The following is a 13,232-nucleotide window of genomic DNA, read 5'->3' on the forward strand; positions in this document are numbered from 1 at the left end:
CCAGTGGAGCGGTAGATGTAGAGGGTCTCACAGGTAGGGTGGGGCTGGGTGAGGGGCGGACGACTTCTGAAGCCCAGGGCTGCGCCAGATCGGGACTATGCAGGCGCTCTGTCCTCGCCCCGGCATGGGATGGGGCTTGCCTTGGCGACCCCGCACCTCTCCCCGAACACTTCGCGTCCGGGTCCCCGGCCTGGGCTAGCGGCGGCGGGCGAGCAGAGGGCGCAGAAGCCGGGCGCGCCGGGGGGTGGGGCCAAGTAGGCAAGGCCCGGCCCTCGCAGCGCCTCTCTGAGCGAGGCGGCCGCGGCGGAGGGATACGGAGCGCCGTATATATCTCACAGAGCGCAGGCTCGCACTTCGGCGTTGGTGCTGGGAGTCTCGTGGACGCGACGCCGTTACTTGCATTCGGTCGGCGGCACAGACGGCGGTGGCAGCGGCACAGCGCTCAGCGCACACCGCGCCTTAGCAGCAGCAGCAGCAGCGGAGGCATCCCGCCGTTCACAGCTCCTGCGCTGGTGCAGCCACCCTCGCTCCCTCTGCTCTTCCACCCTTCGCTCACACCATGGTAGGTCGGGAGTGGCAAACGCCGGCGTAGCAGCTGTCTGTCCATGATTTCTTTACAAATTTCTAGTTCAGTCCGGTTTTTTCTTTTTGTGCTTTTTCTTGGTGGGCTTTTTCCTCTTTTCCGGGTATTACGCAGCAGTGGCTGTTAAGAAGGATGCATTCCGGTTTTGCATCTCGGTTTCCTCGGCCAGGGATCCTCATTTAAAGATTGGTCCCCTTGGAGCGGGACTTGGCTGCCCGGGGACAGGGGTTCTGGCTGCAGCTGCACCGGGGCTTCCGCATCTACCCCCTCCCCCAACCCCGCACCACTGCATCCAGCGCGCCGCACCCGGGCTGCCCGCAGCGCTGCGCTTGGGCCGGGGCCCCGGGGGGCGGGGGAGCCGGGCGGGGCCGGGCACTAGCTCTCTCCACCCCCCCCTCCTTTCCCCAGGCTCGGAGGCGTCGGGTCGGGCGTGCCGGGGAGAATGAATGGGTCGGGGCGAGCCGGTGGCGCACATTGCTTTGGCCCGGCCGTGGGGGTCGCCATCAGCGCCCCTTTCCCCCCACCCCCCGCAGCGGACTCTTTTGGGCACCCACTCTCAGCCGCTCTCCCCTCCTCCCTCTCGGGGGGCGCGGCGCGGGCGTGGGCTGGGAAGGAAGGAGCCGGGGAAGGGTGGAGTGGGGGCAGTCTGCCCCGGGGTGGGGCCTTGCGGTGTGGCCGGGGCTCTTGTCTCCCTGTTTCGCACCCCCGCAGCCCCCTACTCAGTGCGGCAGTAAAGGCGTGCTTGAGCCTTGGTACGCCCCGAGGCCCCTTCCCGCGGGAGGCGCTGGGCTGGCGCTAATTGGGGCGGGGGGGCGGGGGAGGAGGGAGCTGGCGCGCGGCTCGGTTTCCATTAGAGACGCAAAGTTTCTGCTCTGGGAGGAGGCGGCGGCGCGGCGGGCTTGCCGCCTGGGGGAGCTGAAGCGGGTGGGAGGAGCGGGGCGGGCTCGGCCCCCGCCCGCTGCGCGGCCCCGGAGTGGGGGTGGGAGTGGGAGGCAGCCCTGGCTTGGGAGGGGCGGCGCCCCCATCCCGGCACTGGGGTCGCCTCGCCCCAGGCACCCCGCCTGCTCTCGGGGCACGCACCCCTGTTTGGCCCCTCGCTTGGCGTGTCGCTACTCCGCGCCACTTCCCAGTCCACAGGGAGATGCCCTCCACGTTTCCGCTTTCTCTGCAGCTTCTAGATCGCCAGATGCGCCTGTGCGCCTTGTTGGGTGTGTTTTCCACAGCCCCCTTCCTCCCTCGGCGGGCAGGGCTGACATCACCCACAGCGTTTTCTGGTTTGGCGGGGTGGGGAGATGGCTCCATCAGGTTCAGAGTACCTCTGCCACCAAGGCCGGCGCTATTGGGGGATATTTCTTTGTCGAGGAAGGCTGATGCTCTCGATAAACCCCTCTAACACGACAGTTTTGTAGCGAGGTGTGGGACTCTTCTCCCCGGTAAGGTGACTGCTTCTCTTGCGAGGTGTGGCAGCGCTTTCTGTTGTGCAAGACAGACGTAGCCCTGGCGTTACATAAATCATCGTGTCTCCTTTATTTGATACAAAGAAAACCAACTTGCAGTCACTGGGGTAAAAAGGAAGGAAGACTCAGCTTTAATTTGAAGGAAAAAAAAAGTTTTTTAATATAATGGAACACCATTGCTGTTTGCGAAAGTTTCCATTTAAGAGTTGGAATAAACTTAACACCGTCGGCTTCCTGTTAGGACTGATTTTGTTACTGGCTTCATTAGGCGTTCTTCATTAAAATAAAAATAACATTCGCTCTCCTTGGAATCTCTAATTCGCCTGGCTGGAGGCACAAGTTCAGTATTGCAGAGACCAAGTAATGCAAGTGAGAATTACCTTCGTGACCATTACCACCTCCAGTAAACTGTTTATTATGAGCAGCTCTTATGTCTTCTTTAAGGTGGATAGAGTAAATACCCTCCAGCAGAGTTTCTCCTCTCCAGAAAAGAGACGGTATAGCCTCATAATTGTGTAGTTTTCTGTGTACTTAGTATTTTCAGTTTTAACAGCTCAGTTGTAGGTGGTTCCATTTTTTTCCCCCTGGCTTCTGAATCACGATAATTTGACCAAGGCACAAGCCATTGTAAATGGTAGGCTTTTAACAAATAGCTGCCTAATTTAAATGATTGAAAGCATTTATTACATGGAAATGAAGTCGGTGGGGGTAACCCATTGCAGTATATTTATTTTTTCCACTTAATTGTATCTCACAAAATGGATATAAAAGCCTGTTAATCCAACCCAATGCCATTATGTAATGCCGGTTTGGAGGTTTGAAGTGCCCGCAGCAATGCGCAAGGTGCGCTAAAAGCCTGCCCCTGGACGAGATCCTCGCTGCGGTGACAGCGCGTCAGGCTGGGTCCCTTCTTGGACGGAAGCAGGGACTGCGGAGTCCCTGGCGCAGTAGGTGGCGCTCTTCTTTCTCAGAGCCTGCTGCTGCAGCCGATGCTGCGGGACCCTTTGCCACTAGAGGTGCCATTTTTCAAATGACGAACTGACCCTTCCTAGCTAGACCTCACAGCACACAGCCGCAAAGAAGAATACCTGAAGCGAGATGTCACTTCCTCGTCATTCTTTGTTTTTAAAACGGCATAAAGTGTTCCCAGTGAAAGTTTCCAAACAGTTTGATATATTTTTTTTAATTGATTTTGCAAAGGTCACTATTGAAACTAATGGGGAAAACAATGTTGATCTCAGTGTTGTAGATTGAATTACAACCGTTTCTTTCTCCATGTAGGCTGATCAGCTGACCGAAGAACAGATTGCTGGTAAGTTGATGACTTCATGGAGCCTCCAGTAGGCCAGAACTGAGCTGACTCTGCCCGCTCTCCCCTATAATCTGAACAGTTGTCTAAGAATCCATATAAAGGAAAATAAGCAGAAATATTTAGGTCACATGTTACTCCTTGCCAGTATTTTGGAGATAACGTTAAAAGGAAGTGGGACTAAGAAGACCCATTTGTTACACTCTGGAGCAGCCAACTGTGTTTCACGATGTGTGAGGTTTTGCATATAATGAGATGGCACTGAGTTTGCTACTCAAAAATTTAGTTAAGAATTTTTATGCCACAGGCCTTTTAGTAATCCATCATGAACGCTTGTGCCTGCAATTCTAAAATCAGTGGGAATGGGTGAAAATGAGTGTTAGGACCATTATAATTGGTAAAGGCGTTGTGTTAGTTTAGATTTTAGCTTTCATTATTCCCTGGAGGACTTTTTTGCGATGGTTTCTCCTTAGGAAACCAGGAATGCCTTTGGAAAATTCTGAATGCCATGTAGAGAGGACACACTGGTGTTACGTGGGAATATACATTTCTAGTAACCTCTTCATGTTGCTATGAGACAAGGCATTCTTATGGCTGTAGAAATTTAACAGGAAGGGGCCTTAACACACGGACCAGTCTTCATTTTGTCAGATGGGATTTAGGTCTAATTGAAACGTGTTCAAGCTTAGTCTTCTTTTAAAAAGTGAGAATACTATAGTTTTATGGAGCTGGTTACCAGGAACAGTGTTTGCTTTATGGACTGCTGTGTAAAAGCCAGTCCAGTAGGACTAGCGTGGTTCTCGTTTCAGTAGATAACGACCAGGCAGTTTCTGATAGCTTGTACACCTTGGGCAGCTTGCTTTGGCGACCCCAAGGGAAGTGTGGATTGTGGCTGGGCTGGGGAAAGACATTCATTCTAAAAGGTAAACTTTTGTTTTTAGAATTCAAGGAAGCTTTCTCCCTATTCGACAAAGATGGTGATGGCACCATCACAACAAAGGAACTTGGAACTGTCATGAGGTCACTGGGTCAGAACCCAACAGAAGCCGAATTGCAGGATATGATCAATGAAGTGGATGCTGATGGTAAGGGCTTTAGAACTATGAATGAGTGCCAGTGTTGTGTAATTCAAGTTCAGACATGTTGCGAGATTGTCTTTCTGGTCCCCAGATCAAAGCAAATATGCAAAGATCCTTTCTGTGGTTGCCTTGCGGCCACTGACAATTGCAATAGAAGATTATGGGCCTGCCTTATGCCCTGTTCACTGTAACATTTCCTGGATCAGATCACTGTATTGTTCTTTTCTACCTGCCGTAACCTACAGCTCAATCTTTTGTCAATTGACCCATGAGTCGGCACTGAGTTCCATGGGGAAGTAAAAAATAAAATAGCCACGGACCGTTTTGAAAAGCTTACTGTCTAAGAGGAAAAGAAAAAACTCAAGTGAAGTGAGTAAAGAGCACTCTTAGATGGTACATAGAATTGGATACATTGTGAGCTGTGCCTGTGTTTATTGAAGGACATTTTGAAGATCACGTGAGGCTTGGAGGTGTGAGGTACGTGATGACTGTAGATATACAGAATGTAACAGGGAATAGACGTATAGAACCTAACAGATGGAGAAGATGTCTAAGGCACGGAGCAAGAAAGAATAAGCGGTAAGCCCTGTAGCAGTTGGTGACCAGTCATCTTTTCCTCTGGACTCTCGAACAGTGGACAGGAGACCTGTTGTTGCCCACTTCCATCAGTAAACAGTTTTTGAGCACCCCTCCCCTCCCAAAAAAACTTGTGTTTTTGGAAACCCTGTATATGCACTAGTAAACGTACTACATAACATTCTAGAATATAATAGATTTTTAAAAGGTGAGCAAAGAAGAACAATTTGGATCTAGACTACTTTGTAGATTGACTTGTCTAGTCATTAAAAACTGTGGTATCAAAAGGTGACAAGTTGAGTTATAACTTGTCACATACATTTAGAAGCAGGGGTTTTGGTTAAGCTCTTTCACAATGGCTTCAGTCCATTCAAACTATTTCTAAAGGCTTTTCATACTTAATATTGTTTTGGAAAAAGAGGTTGTCCATAGTTCTCAATAGTTTGCTAAGATGATCGGCCATCTGGGAAATGGGGCGACTTCATCCTCTTTCATGCAAACCCTGGGAGCAACGGCCTGGGAACTGGCAAAACGGATTAGGGCCTCAATTTGTGTGGAACTAGCAGGGAGAGGTTGTCCCTGGCTGCAGAGCCTGGTGTTTGCAATGAGTGAATGATGCCTGAGGACCCCTCTGCGTGGCTGTGAGCTAGCACTCCAATAATTAATTTTGATTTGCATGAATTTCAATTATGCTTTCAAATTTTGGAGGCCAAAAGGACTTGAAGGGATCTTTGAATTACTGTTTTGATTTAAAGGTACTGGTGAAAACGAGTAACTTAGCCTAAGCCTTTTTTTCTTCTAATTTAACTTTATGTGCATTTAATTTAAGTTAGATTATGAATCGGTGGCTTGTCTTTGGGGTGTTCCTCTAACCCTTAGTTTTAGAGGAGTTGTTTGGAAGACTGGCTATAGAACAGATTCTTCTGACAGTTTCATAAATGTTAATGGTCTGAGCTGAGCTGAGAAAACTCTTTTGAGCTTTGCCCTTAATGGGAAAGAAAGATACTGAGTTGGGGAGAAAACGATTAGATAACTTATCATAACGTGGCTGAGAAAATGGTCCCTGGAGAAGACCTAAGACTTTGTGGTCAGTTTTTCCCATTGTGATCTTTTTCATCCCTAAAAATACTCTGTACTCGTGGGGGCCCAAATCTAGGCCTCGGCAGAATTAAATCGGAGTGATGGCCCTAACTTGGAGTGGGAGCGTGGGGGTGGGTGAGGTATCTCTAATGCTTCCCTTGGGAGTGGAAAGATGGCAGCGTGTAGCTCCCTGCGCTTTTTTTTGTCCTGAACCATACATCCCCCTTCAGTGGACAGGAGTCGGTGTGTGCAGTTCCTTTGCATCATACGTGCTATCCAGGGCACTGATTATTAGTTTGAATTCTGTGAACCATGTGAAATTGCCCTGTGAAGTATTTCAGTAGTTGAGACCTACAAATGGTTCTGCCTAATAAAATAATTTACCAGTGTGTCCTAGAAGTGCTTACCACCGTTTATAAAGTGGTTCTAAGATCTGTCACTGCAGAGGGGCATTCCCGGAGCACTTCCTTTACACAACGCTTTTTGTTTTTTAATTTGAGGTAATGGCACCATTGACTTCCCAGAATTTTTGACTATGATGGCTAGAAAAATGAAAGATACAGACAGTGAAGAAGAAATCCGCGAGGCATTCCGAGTCTTTGACAAGGTAATCCTGCCTCTGCATTGCAGAGGGGACTTCAGTATGGCTACTGTTTCTAAAACCTTCAACAGTCTGCTCTGATTAGAGCACTTACCGAACTGCCTGAGCCTCTGAAATCTCACTTTCCAATACCCTGACTTATCACAGTAACCTTACTGAGTGAGGGTAAGCATAACAAATAACGGAAAATTTGAACCAGGTTTCTTGATGGTGACTTTCAGTTTGTTAGCTTTTGGAAAGCCTGTGTGTTTTCCGAGTTTGCTGACTGCACGTATTTCTTGGGTAGAGGAGGGAACTGGAGGTTGGAATTGTCGAGAGCAGAGGTGGCAGTAACTTGAGTGGGCAGAACGAAGCCCGAGACCCACTTGCCCACACTGAACCCCTCCCAGCCTCTGTCAGTAACAATTGATGATCGTTCACAGGACGGCAATGGGTACATCAGTGCGGCGGAACTACGTCACGTCATGACAAACTTAGGAGAAAAACTAACAGATGAAGAAGTAGACGAAATGATCAGAGAAGCAGATATTGATGGAGATGGACAAGTCAACTATGAAGGTAAAACATGGGTTCTTCAGCTCAGTTTGTAAGTCTTCCCTTTAGGACCTATAAACAAGTGAACCACTTCACTTGACGTTCCCTGATTTTTTTTTAAATGCATAGCACAGAGATGGCATGTTCATTAAAGCTGCTCTTGAAGATAACTGAATTCTGATTATTTGTCTTTTCAGAATTCGTACAGATGATGACTGCAAAATGAAGACCTACTTTCAACTCCTTTTCCCCCCTCTAGAAGAATCAAATTGAATCTTTTACTTACCTCTTGCAAAAAAAAAAAAAATCATTTACTCATTCTGTTTCTATATAGCAAAACTGAATGTCAAAAGTACCTTCTGTCCACACACACAAAAAATCTGCATGTATTGGTTGGTGGTCCCTGTCCCCTAAAGATCAAGCTACACATCCGTTTTACAGTATAAATATTTGTACTACCTTAACGATAGGGAAGACTTAGTGGGCTCCTCGCAGTTCCATTTGCTAACGATTAACACACTGTTTGGGCTGGCCAGTTTTTCATGCATGCAGCTTGACGATTGAGCAGAGTCAGGCATTTGTATTAAAAAACGAAAAATGAAAAAACAACTTCAAAACCTATTCACGTGGGTTCTAGTTCAGTTTGTTAGTGTAATTGGTCATAACTGGCTTACTGAAAGCAAACCTTTTAGAATTGGCAGACCTCAGGATGTGTGTAGAAACACGGGTGAAGGATAAACTGTCTAGACGCAGCCCCACTAGCAGGACGGTCCCCTTGTCCTTCCACGTGCCCCGACCCGTGGTGACGGTGACACACCCTGGTGGCATGGCCGCGTGTGTTGGCTTAGCGCTGTCTGCATTGTACTAGACTGAAATGGGTGTCAGGCTGTCACCGTTCAGAAATTTTTAAAGAACCTTTTACCAAGGGAGCATCTTTGGACTCTCTGTTTTTAAAACCTTCTGAACCATGACTTGGAGCCAGCAGAGGTAGGCTGTGGCTGTGGACATCAGCACAACCATCAACATTGCTGTTCAAGAAATTACAATTTACGTCCATTCCAAGTTGTAAATGCTAGTCTTTTTATTTTATTTTTTTCCAATAAAAAGACCATTAACTTAAAGTGGTGTTAAATGCTTTGTAAAGCTGAGATCTAAATGGGGACAAGGCAGTTGGAGGGGAGGCCAGTGCACCTCTAAATGCCCCCAGCCCAGCATTGGGTTTCCCTCCCTTTCTCCCTCCCTCCCGACTTCCAAGCACCAACCTCAGCCTGAGACCGCGCCTGAAACCAGGCAGATACCGACGGCTTCATCATGTTTGTGGACATACAGGTCTGTTGTATTTTCACTGGGGGGGGGGGGGGGGAAGGGAGGGAGACAGCGAATCGTCGTAACTTCATGATTATTCAGGCAGTAGAGCTCTTAATGAAAAAACACTTTCTCTCAAGCATGTATTTCGGGGTTCTCAATTGTGCTGCTGATGACCTGTTTTATGTAACTACTTGAGACCATCTGTGCAGGAGACATGATTTAGTGTGTCTGTAATTCAACCTTCGCTGTGTGTGGTAGAAGCAGCAGTCACTTGCCTAAGCCAGTCTCTTCATGCCTAAAAGACACTACCAGTCACCTTTTGATTCACGAGTTTTAATTTATGATGATACTTAACCTCCTTTTCCTTTTTTTTTTTTTTTGTTTTTTAAGTTGACTTTGCTATTTTCCCCCACGAGTAGAACTAATGGTAGGCCTCAGCTTGAAAGTCAAACTGTAGCCCAGAGGGAGTTTGGTGTCTAATTATAAACCTGTAACCCAAACTAAGAGATGCTGGTACTGGCCTCTGCAGTGGGATTGGTCCACTGAAAAAGCCCCCTTGAAGGCATATCGCATTGAGTGCAGAGCTTTTTTGGAAATGAAGGCTGGATGTGTATATTTTTCAGGGTGTTAACTGCTTGTATCTTATTAGCAAGGAGATTTGGGTTTTGAGTGTGTGTGTGGGAGGTTTTCATTTGCCAGGGAACAGTGGCAGGCTGCTAGCGAGGCAGTGAGAAGCTCTTGGCAGCCAAGTGGGTGCATTCAGGGCTGCTGTGTAGAGACCCGTGGCTTCTTCCTCTCCTACTCCCTGTCCTTCTGGCATTTTGCAGCTTGTTCCATTTCCTGCCAGAGGGGTGGGTCAGAGCAGTGGAGAGGAGCCCACCCATCTATCTGCCTCTGCCACTGGTGCTTAGACGCAGTGGTTGTTAGAAGAGAGGCCGACGCCATGAGTTAGGGTTGGCTTTCATAATTCCCTGAATCTGGAAGGGACACCTAAGCATACCTTGGGGGTTCTGGTGAGATAGGCTCCTGGTTTGAATAAGTTACTGACCTGGGTGTTCTTTGCCTGGAGGTCCATCCCTTAGCCTGACTGTTGACCCAGCCTTGGGCCTATGGTAGATGACCTCTTCGTAGTTCAAAGAGGGTTGGGGGTGACTTGTTTTGGACAACTTGGCCTTCTAGCTTACCCTTTCAAGCAAGTCTTTTTCAAGAAGCTGGGTGGACTCCCATTTTACGGGGCCCCAGTCTTGCCTAAAAGACTTAATTAGCCTTTACAACCAGATTCTTACATGGCCAGGATCCTGTATGGGACCCAGCTAAACTTTTCCCCAGGGAATGCTGAGTTCCAGCTGGACGCAGAGGTACAGCCGAGTCCACTGTTGTCTTTGTCCCTTGGCATTTGAGAGGACGACCGGCCCAGGGGTTGGGTGTTCGCAGTCTGCGCGTGAGTTCGTGAGGCGGTAGCTGGATGTTGCAGCACCCTTAAGTGGTTAGCACCTTCCTGTAAACTCTTACCCCGACTTCTAACTGCTCTATAAATATACATATATATTTATATATATATATATATATATATAAAGTGACTAGTTTAACTGGCATCCTGCTTGAGCCTGAGACTTGCCATAAAAAAAAACTGCTGAGTACTTGGCAAACACTTTCATAGTTTTGTTCTCCATCTGTTTGGGGTAGGTGTTGAGCAAGGTGAATGCATCTTGATATTTCAAATGGGCTTTTAATGCACTGTTGCCAAGGAAGGCTTTTTCTGATTTTTTGACAAATGAATTTTTGCACACTTAAATTGGTGTCTTTCAGCAACTTAAAACACATTGAAAATTAGCTACTGTACATATTTTTATATTCTCTTTATAAATGCATGTCTGACTGTACTTATAACCATATTGTAATGAGTGGCTGTCCAGTCTGCCTAGCGCTGCTGTGGCCCGTCAGAATAGCAGCATATTATTTGCCCCTCAGCATACTGGGAACTTCTTAAACAAAGAATGTAAATTTGGTCAATCTGCTCTTTGTTCATTCAATTACTTTAAACATTTGAATTAATTACTGTATATCCTAAATAATCCTATTGTTGTAGATCCTAAATTTATACTTTCGGCAGTGACTAGATTCCACGAATGTGTCTTAATCTCTCTCTTCAGCTGGCAGTTACTATTTTCTTTTCTTTTTTTTATCCCTCGAAGTTGTCCTGTAGGAGACAGAAATTCTTTGCTGTCTGTATCCCTTGGAGTAAGAAAGTAGTGGCATGGGTGGAGTGTGTGTTCTTTCTCCAGATCTATGATGTTCATTAAACAACGTCTGTAGCAAAGATGGTGGTAGTTCTTTTGTAACCGAAGTTACCCTTCACCGTGGCTATTTGCAAAGGAGATGTACTTGAACGTGTCTGTAAATCTTGAGATAAACTGTTTGGAGATTTAACCACCTCTCTGATGGGGGACCAACTCTATGGAAATTGTAAATAAGTTTTATTTATAAACCTGGCACTGTATTCAATAAACATTTCTTGCAGCCTTTCATCTCTAACTGCGAACTGTGTAGGTTTTTAGATTGCGTAGCTTTCAATCCCTTTTGCTCAGTGAACAAGATCTACCTGCCCTCAGATGTAATTCCATCTAGGCCCTCGTTTGGTAGGTAGTGTGAGGGGCCAGAAACACCATGGACACATCCCATTGCAGCCTTACTCGAGTTTTAAAGTAGTTCGGGTGTTAGTAACTGACACTGTAGCAGTCTCTTGCCAGGCTTGCTTACTGCAGAAAATGTACACCATAAAAAGACTGATTTCTCTTTAACCTCAATGTTAATCCAAGTCTCTTTAGGAATTGTGGAAAGAAGCACACTATTAAAAAAAAAATTTTAATTCCATAAGCACATACCTCTGCAACGTCAAGAGCAGGGCAGCTGAGGAAAATGGAGTGGGTTGCAACTTCCATTCAGAACCTTGGAGTTGAAACTGGCCCCTACATCAGTCCTAGCTCAGACCCTGGTTCCCAGACAAGCTGCTCCAGCAGGAAAGACTGCCTCCTCGTTGCCGCCTGTTTCCAGAAGGATCTTTCCCCACTGCACAGAAGCAGTGAGAGGGCTCAAGAGATCAGGATAAGCCCCTACTTTGGCCATATCTCCAGAGGGCATTTAAGTAGCCCCTCTGGTATACAGAAACTAGGACTACCAGTACGGAGCACCACCTTGGGGACAGAGCCCTCTGTTCTAAGACTTCAGACCTCGCTCCTACTTTTGGTTCTCCCCCCTCTGTAGGTGTGGGCAGGTTCCTTACCTTCTCCGAGCCTCAGTTTCCTCAGTAAAATAAGATGATTGGACTGGGTACCTTCTACCTGTGGCTTTCTAGGATTCTCACCAACTCAAGCTTGGCATCACTTGGTGTTTAAATAGAAACTGCAGCCTGAAGGAGGGGGGGAGGCAAAATAGTGTAGGAGTGCTGTATGCTTTGAGATGACATGGGATTTTTAAAGTCTCAGCAGCTCCACATTGCGGGTGGTGTGGTGTGGAGGGTAAGCTTGCTATTAAGGCTGTGATGTAATACTGGAACGTGGGTCAGAGAAACTGATCATGAAGTGACTTCTATCCTCCTCCCAGGACGGAAATAGGAAGCTACCACTCAGCCTGCAAGAGATTCAGTCCAAGTGCCAGCGTCATCTGGTTTTTCAGCAGCTTTGGCTCAGGAAAAAAACACACATTTCCGATTTGAGCTGAACTTGCCCGGGCACTGGGGGCTGGAGCACCCAGTGACTCAGGACGCCTTAGAAGGAAATAAAACTTAGTTTTTTTATAGCTTGGTGCATCTCTCCCACTGCCCTCAACCCTCTGCCAGAGCGTGGGCGGAGTTAGCTCATGCTGCAGCATCGCACAGGGAAGCTGACGAGGCTGTGGAGCTGGCTGGCTTTCCCATCTCATGGCTGACAATCCCTGAACTTGGGTTAAAAAAGGGGCAATTTTCCTCAAGAATTATGTCCCTCCTGTGTGTCAGCAATCGTTAGCGTGTGTATTTCCACATTTAGATAGTATTTCAAACATTTTAAAGTTTCCACTTTTATAAAGATGAAAGGGAAAATCACAGGCTCTTCCTCTAGTTAATTTCTTAAATATTTTGTTACAACATAATCTTTTTATCCTGGCTGCTTATAAACAGGTACAGTTTGCTTTAAACTATTTTTCCTTTTTTGAGTCTTTGTATACCCTTTGAACTGATCTTTTTTAGTTAATTGTTCCCTCCCACACAGGCTGGTACCAGAGTCAAGATTTGAAATAATGGGTTATTAAAATAAGTGAAAAAGTAATGGTAAAATGATCTTAGTTAAAAGGACTGGGTTATACATTGCAGGTCAAACACCCAGTGCAAGTATTCATATCTGGTAATTCTTAAACTTTTGGGACTACTTCCCATGACAAGAAGTTCGTTACCTCGTCAGGCAGCCCAGTCATATTTTTACAAAAGTGTTTTTTCTGATTCTAAAAGAAATGCTGTTGTATAAAATGACCCCACTACCCTAAAAATATAGTTAACACTGTATTTCCTTCCAGAATTTTTTCTCACCATATGGATACAGAGATATAGTTGACAAAATTGGGATCTGTAGGTTGGTTTTTAAAAATTAAGCATAATATTCCTTATTATACACAATTAAATATTGTATATGTACATATGTATTATAATATTTCTTATACTTTTTTCTTGATA

General features: G+C 46.5%; 1 protein-coding gene across 1 annotated transcript; it reads left to right on the forward strand.

Annotated features, from left to right (window-relative positions):
* The first annotated feature begins 334 nt into the window (after positions 1-334).
* Positions 335-11,062, forward strand: CALM1 (calmodulin 1). Its single transcript, XM_019642339.1, has 6 exons — positions 335-562; positions 3,322-3,352; positions 4,291-4,434; positions 6,585-6,691; positions 7,108-7,243; positions 7,417-11,062. The coding sequence occupies exons 1-6, from the start codon at positions 560-562 to the stop codon at positions 7,443-7,445; spliced, it is 450 nt and encodes a 149-aa protein (XP_019497884.1). The 5' UTR covers positions 335-559; the 3' UTR covers positions 7,446-11,062.
* The last annotated feature ends 2,170 nt before the right edge of the window (positions 11,063-13,232 follow it).

Source organism: Hipposideros armiger, unplaced genomic scaffold (genome assembly GCF_001890085.2).
Source record: "Hipposideros armiger isolate ML-2016 unplaced genomic scaffold, ASM189008v1 scaffold_67, whole genome shotgun sequence".
In the NCBI taxonomy this organism is placed as follows: Eukaryota; Metazoa; Chordata; class Mammalia; order Chiroptera; family Hipposideridae; genus Hipposideros; species Hipposideros armiger.

What these genes read in the sequence shown, in the direction of transcription:
- CALM1 (XM_019642339.1), top strand. An exon ending in CAATGAAGTGGATGCTGATG is followed by an intron (nt 4,435 to 6,584) that starts GTAAGGGCTTTA and finishes TTTTAATTTGAG; the next exon opens with GTAATGGCACCATTGACTTC. An exon ending in CATTCCGAGTCTTTGACAAG is followed by an intron (nt 6,692 to 7,107) that starts GTAATCCTGCCT and finishes GATCGTTCACAG; the next exon opens with GACGGCAATGGGTACATCAG.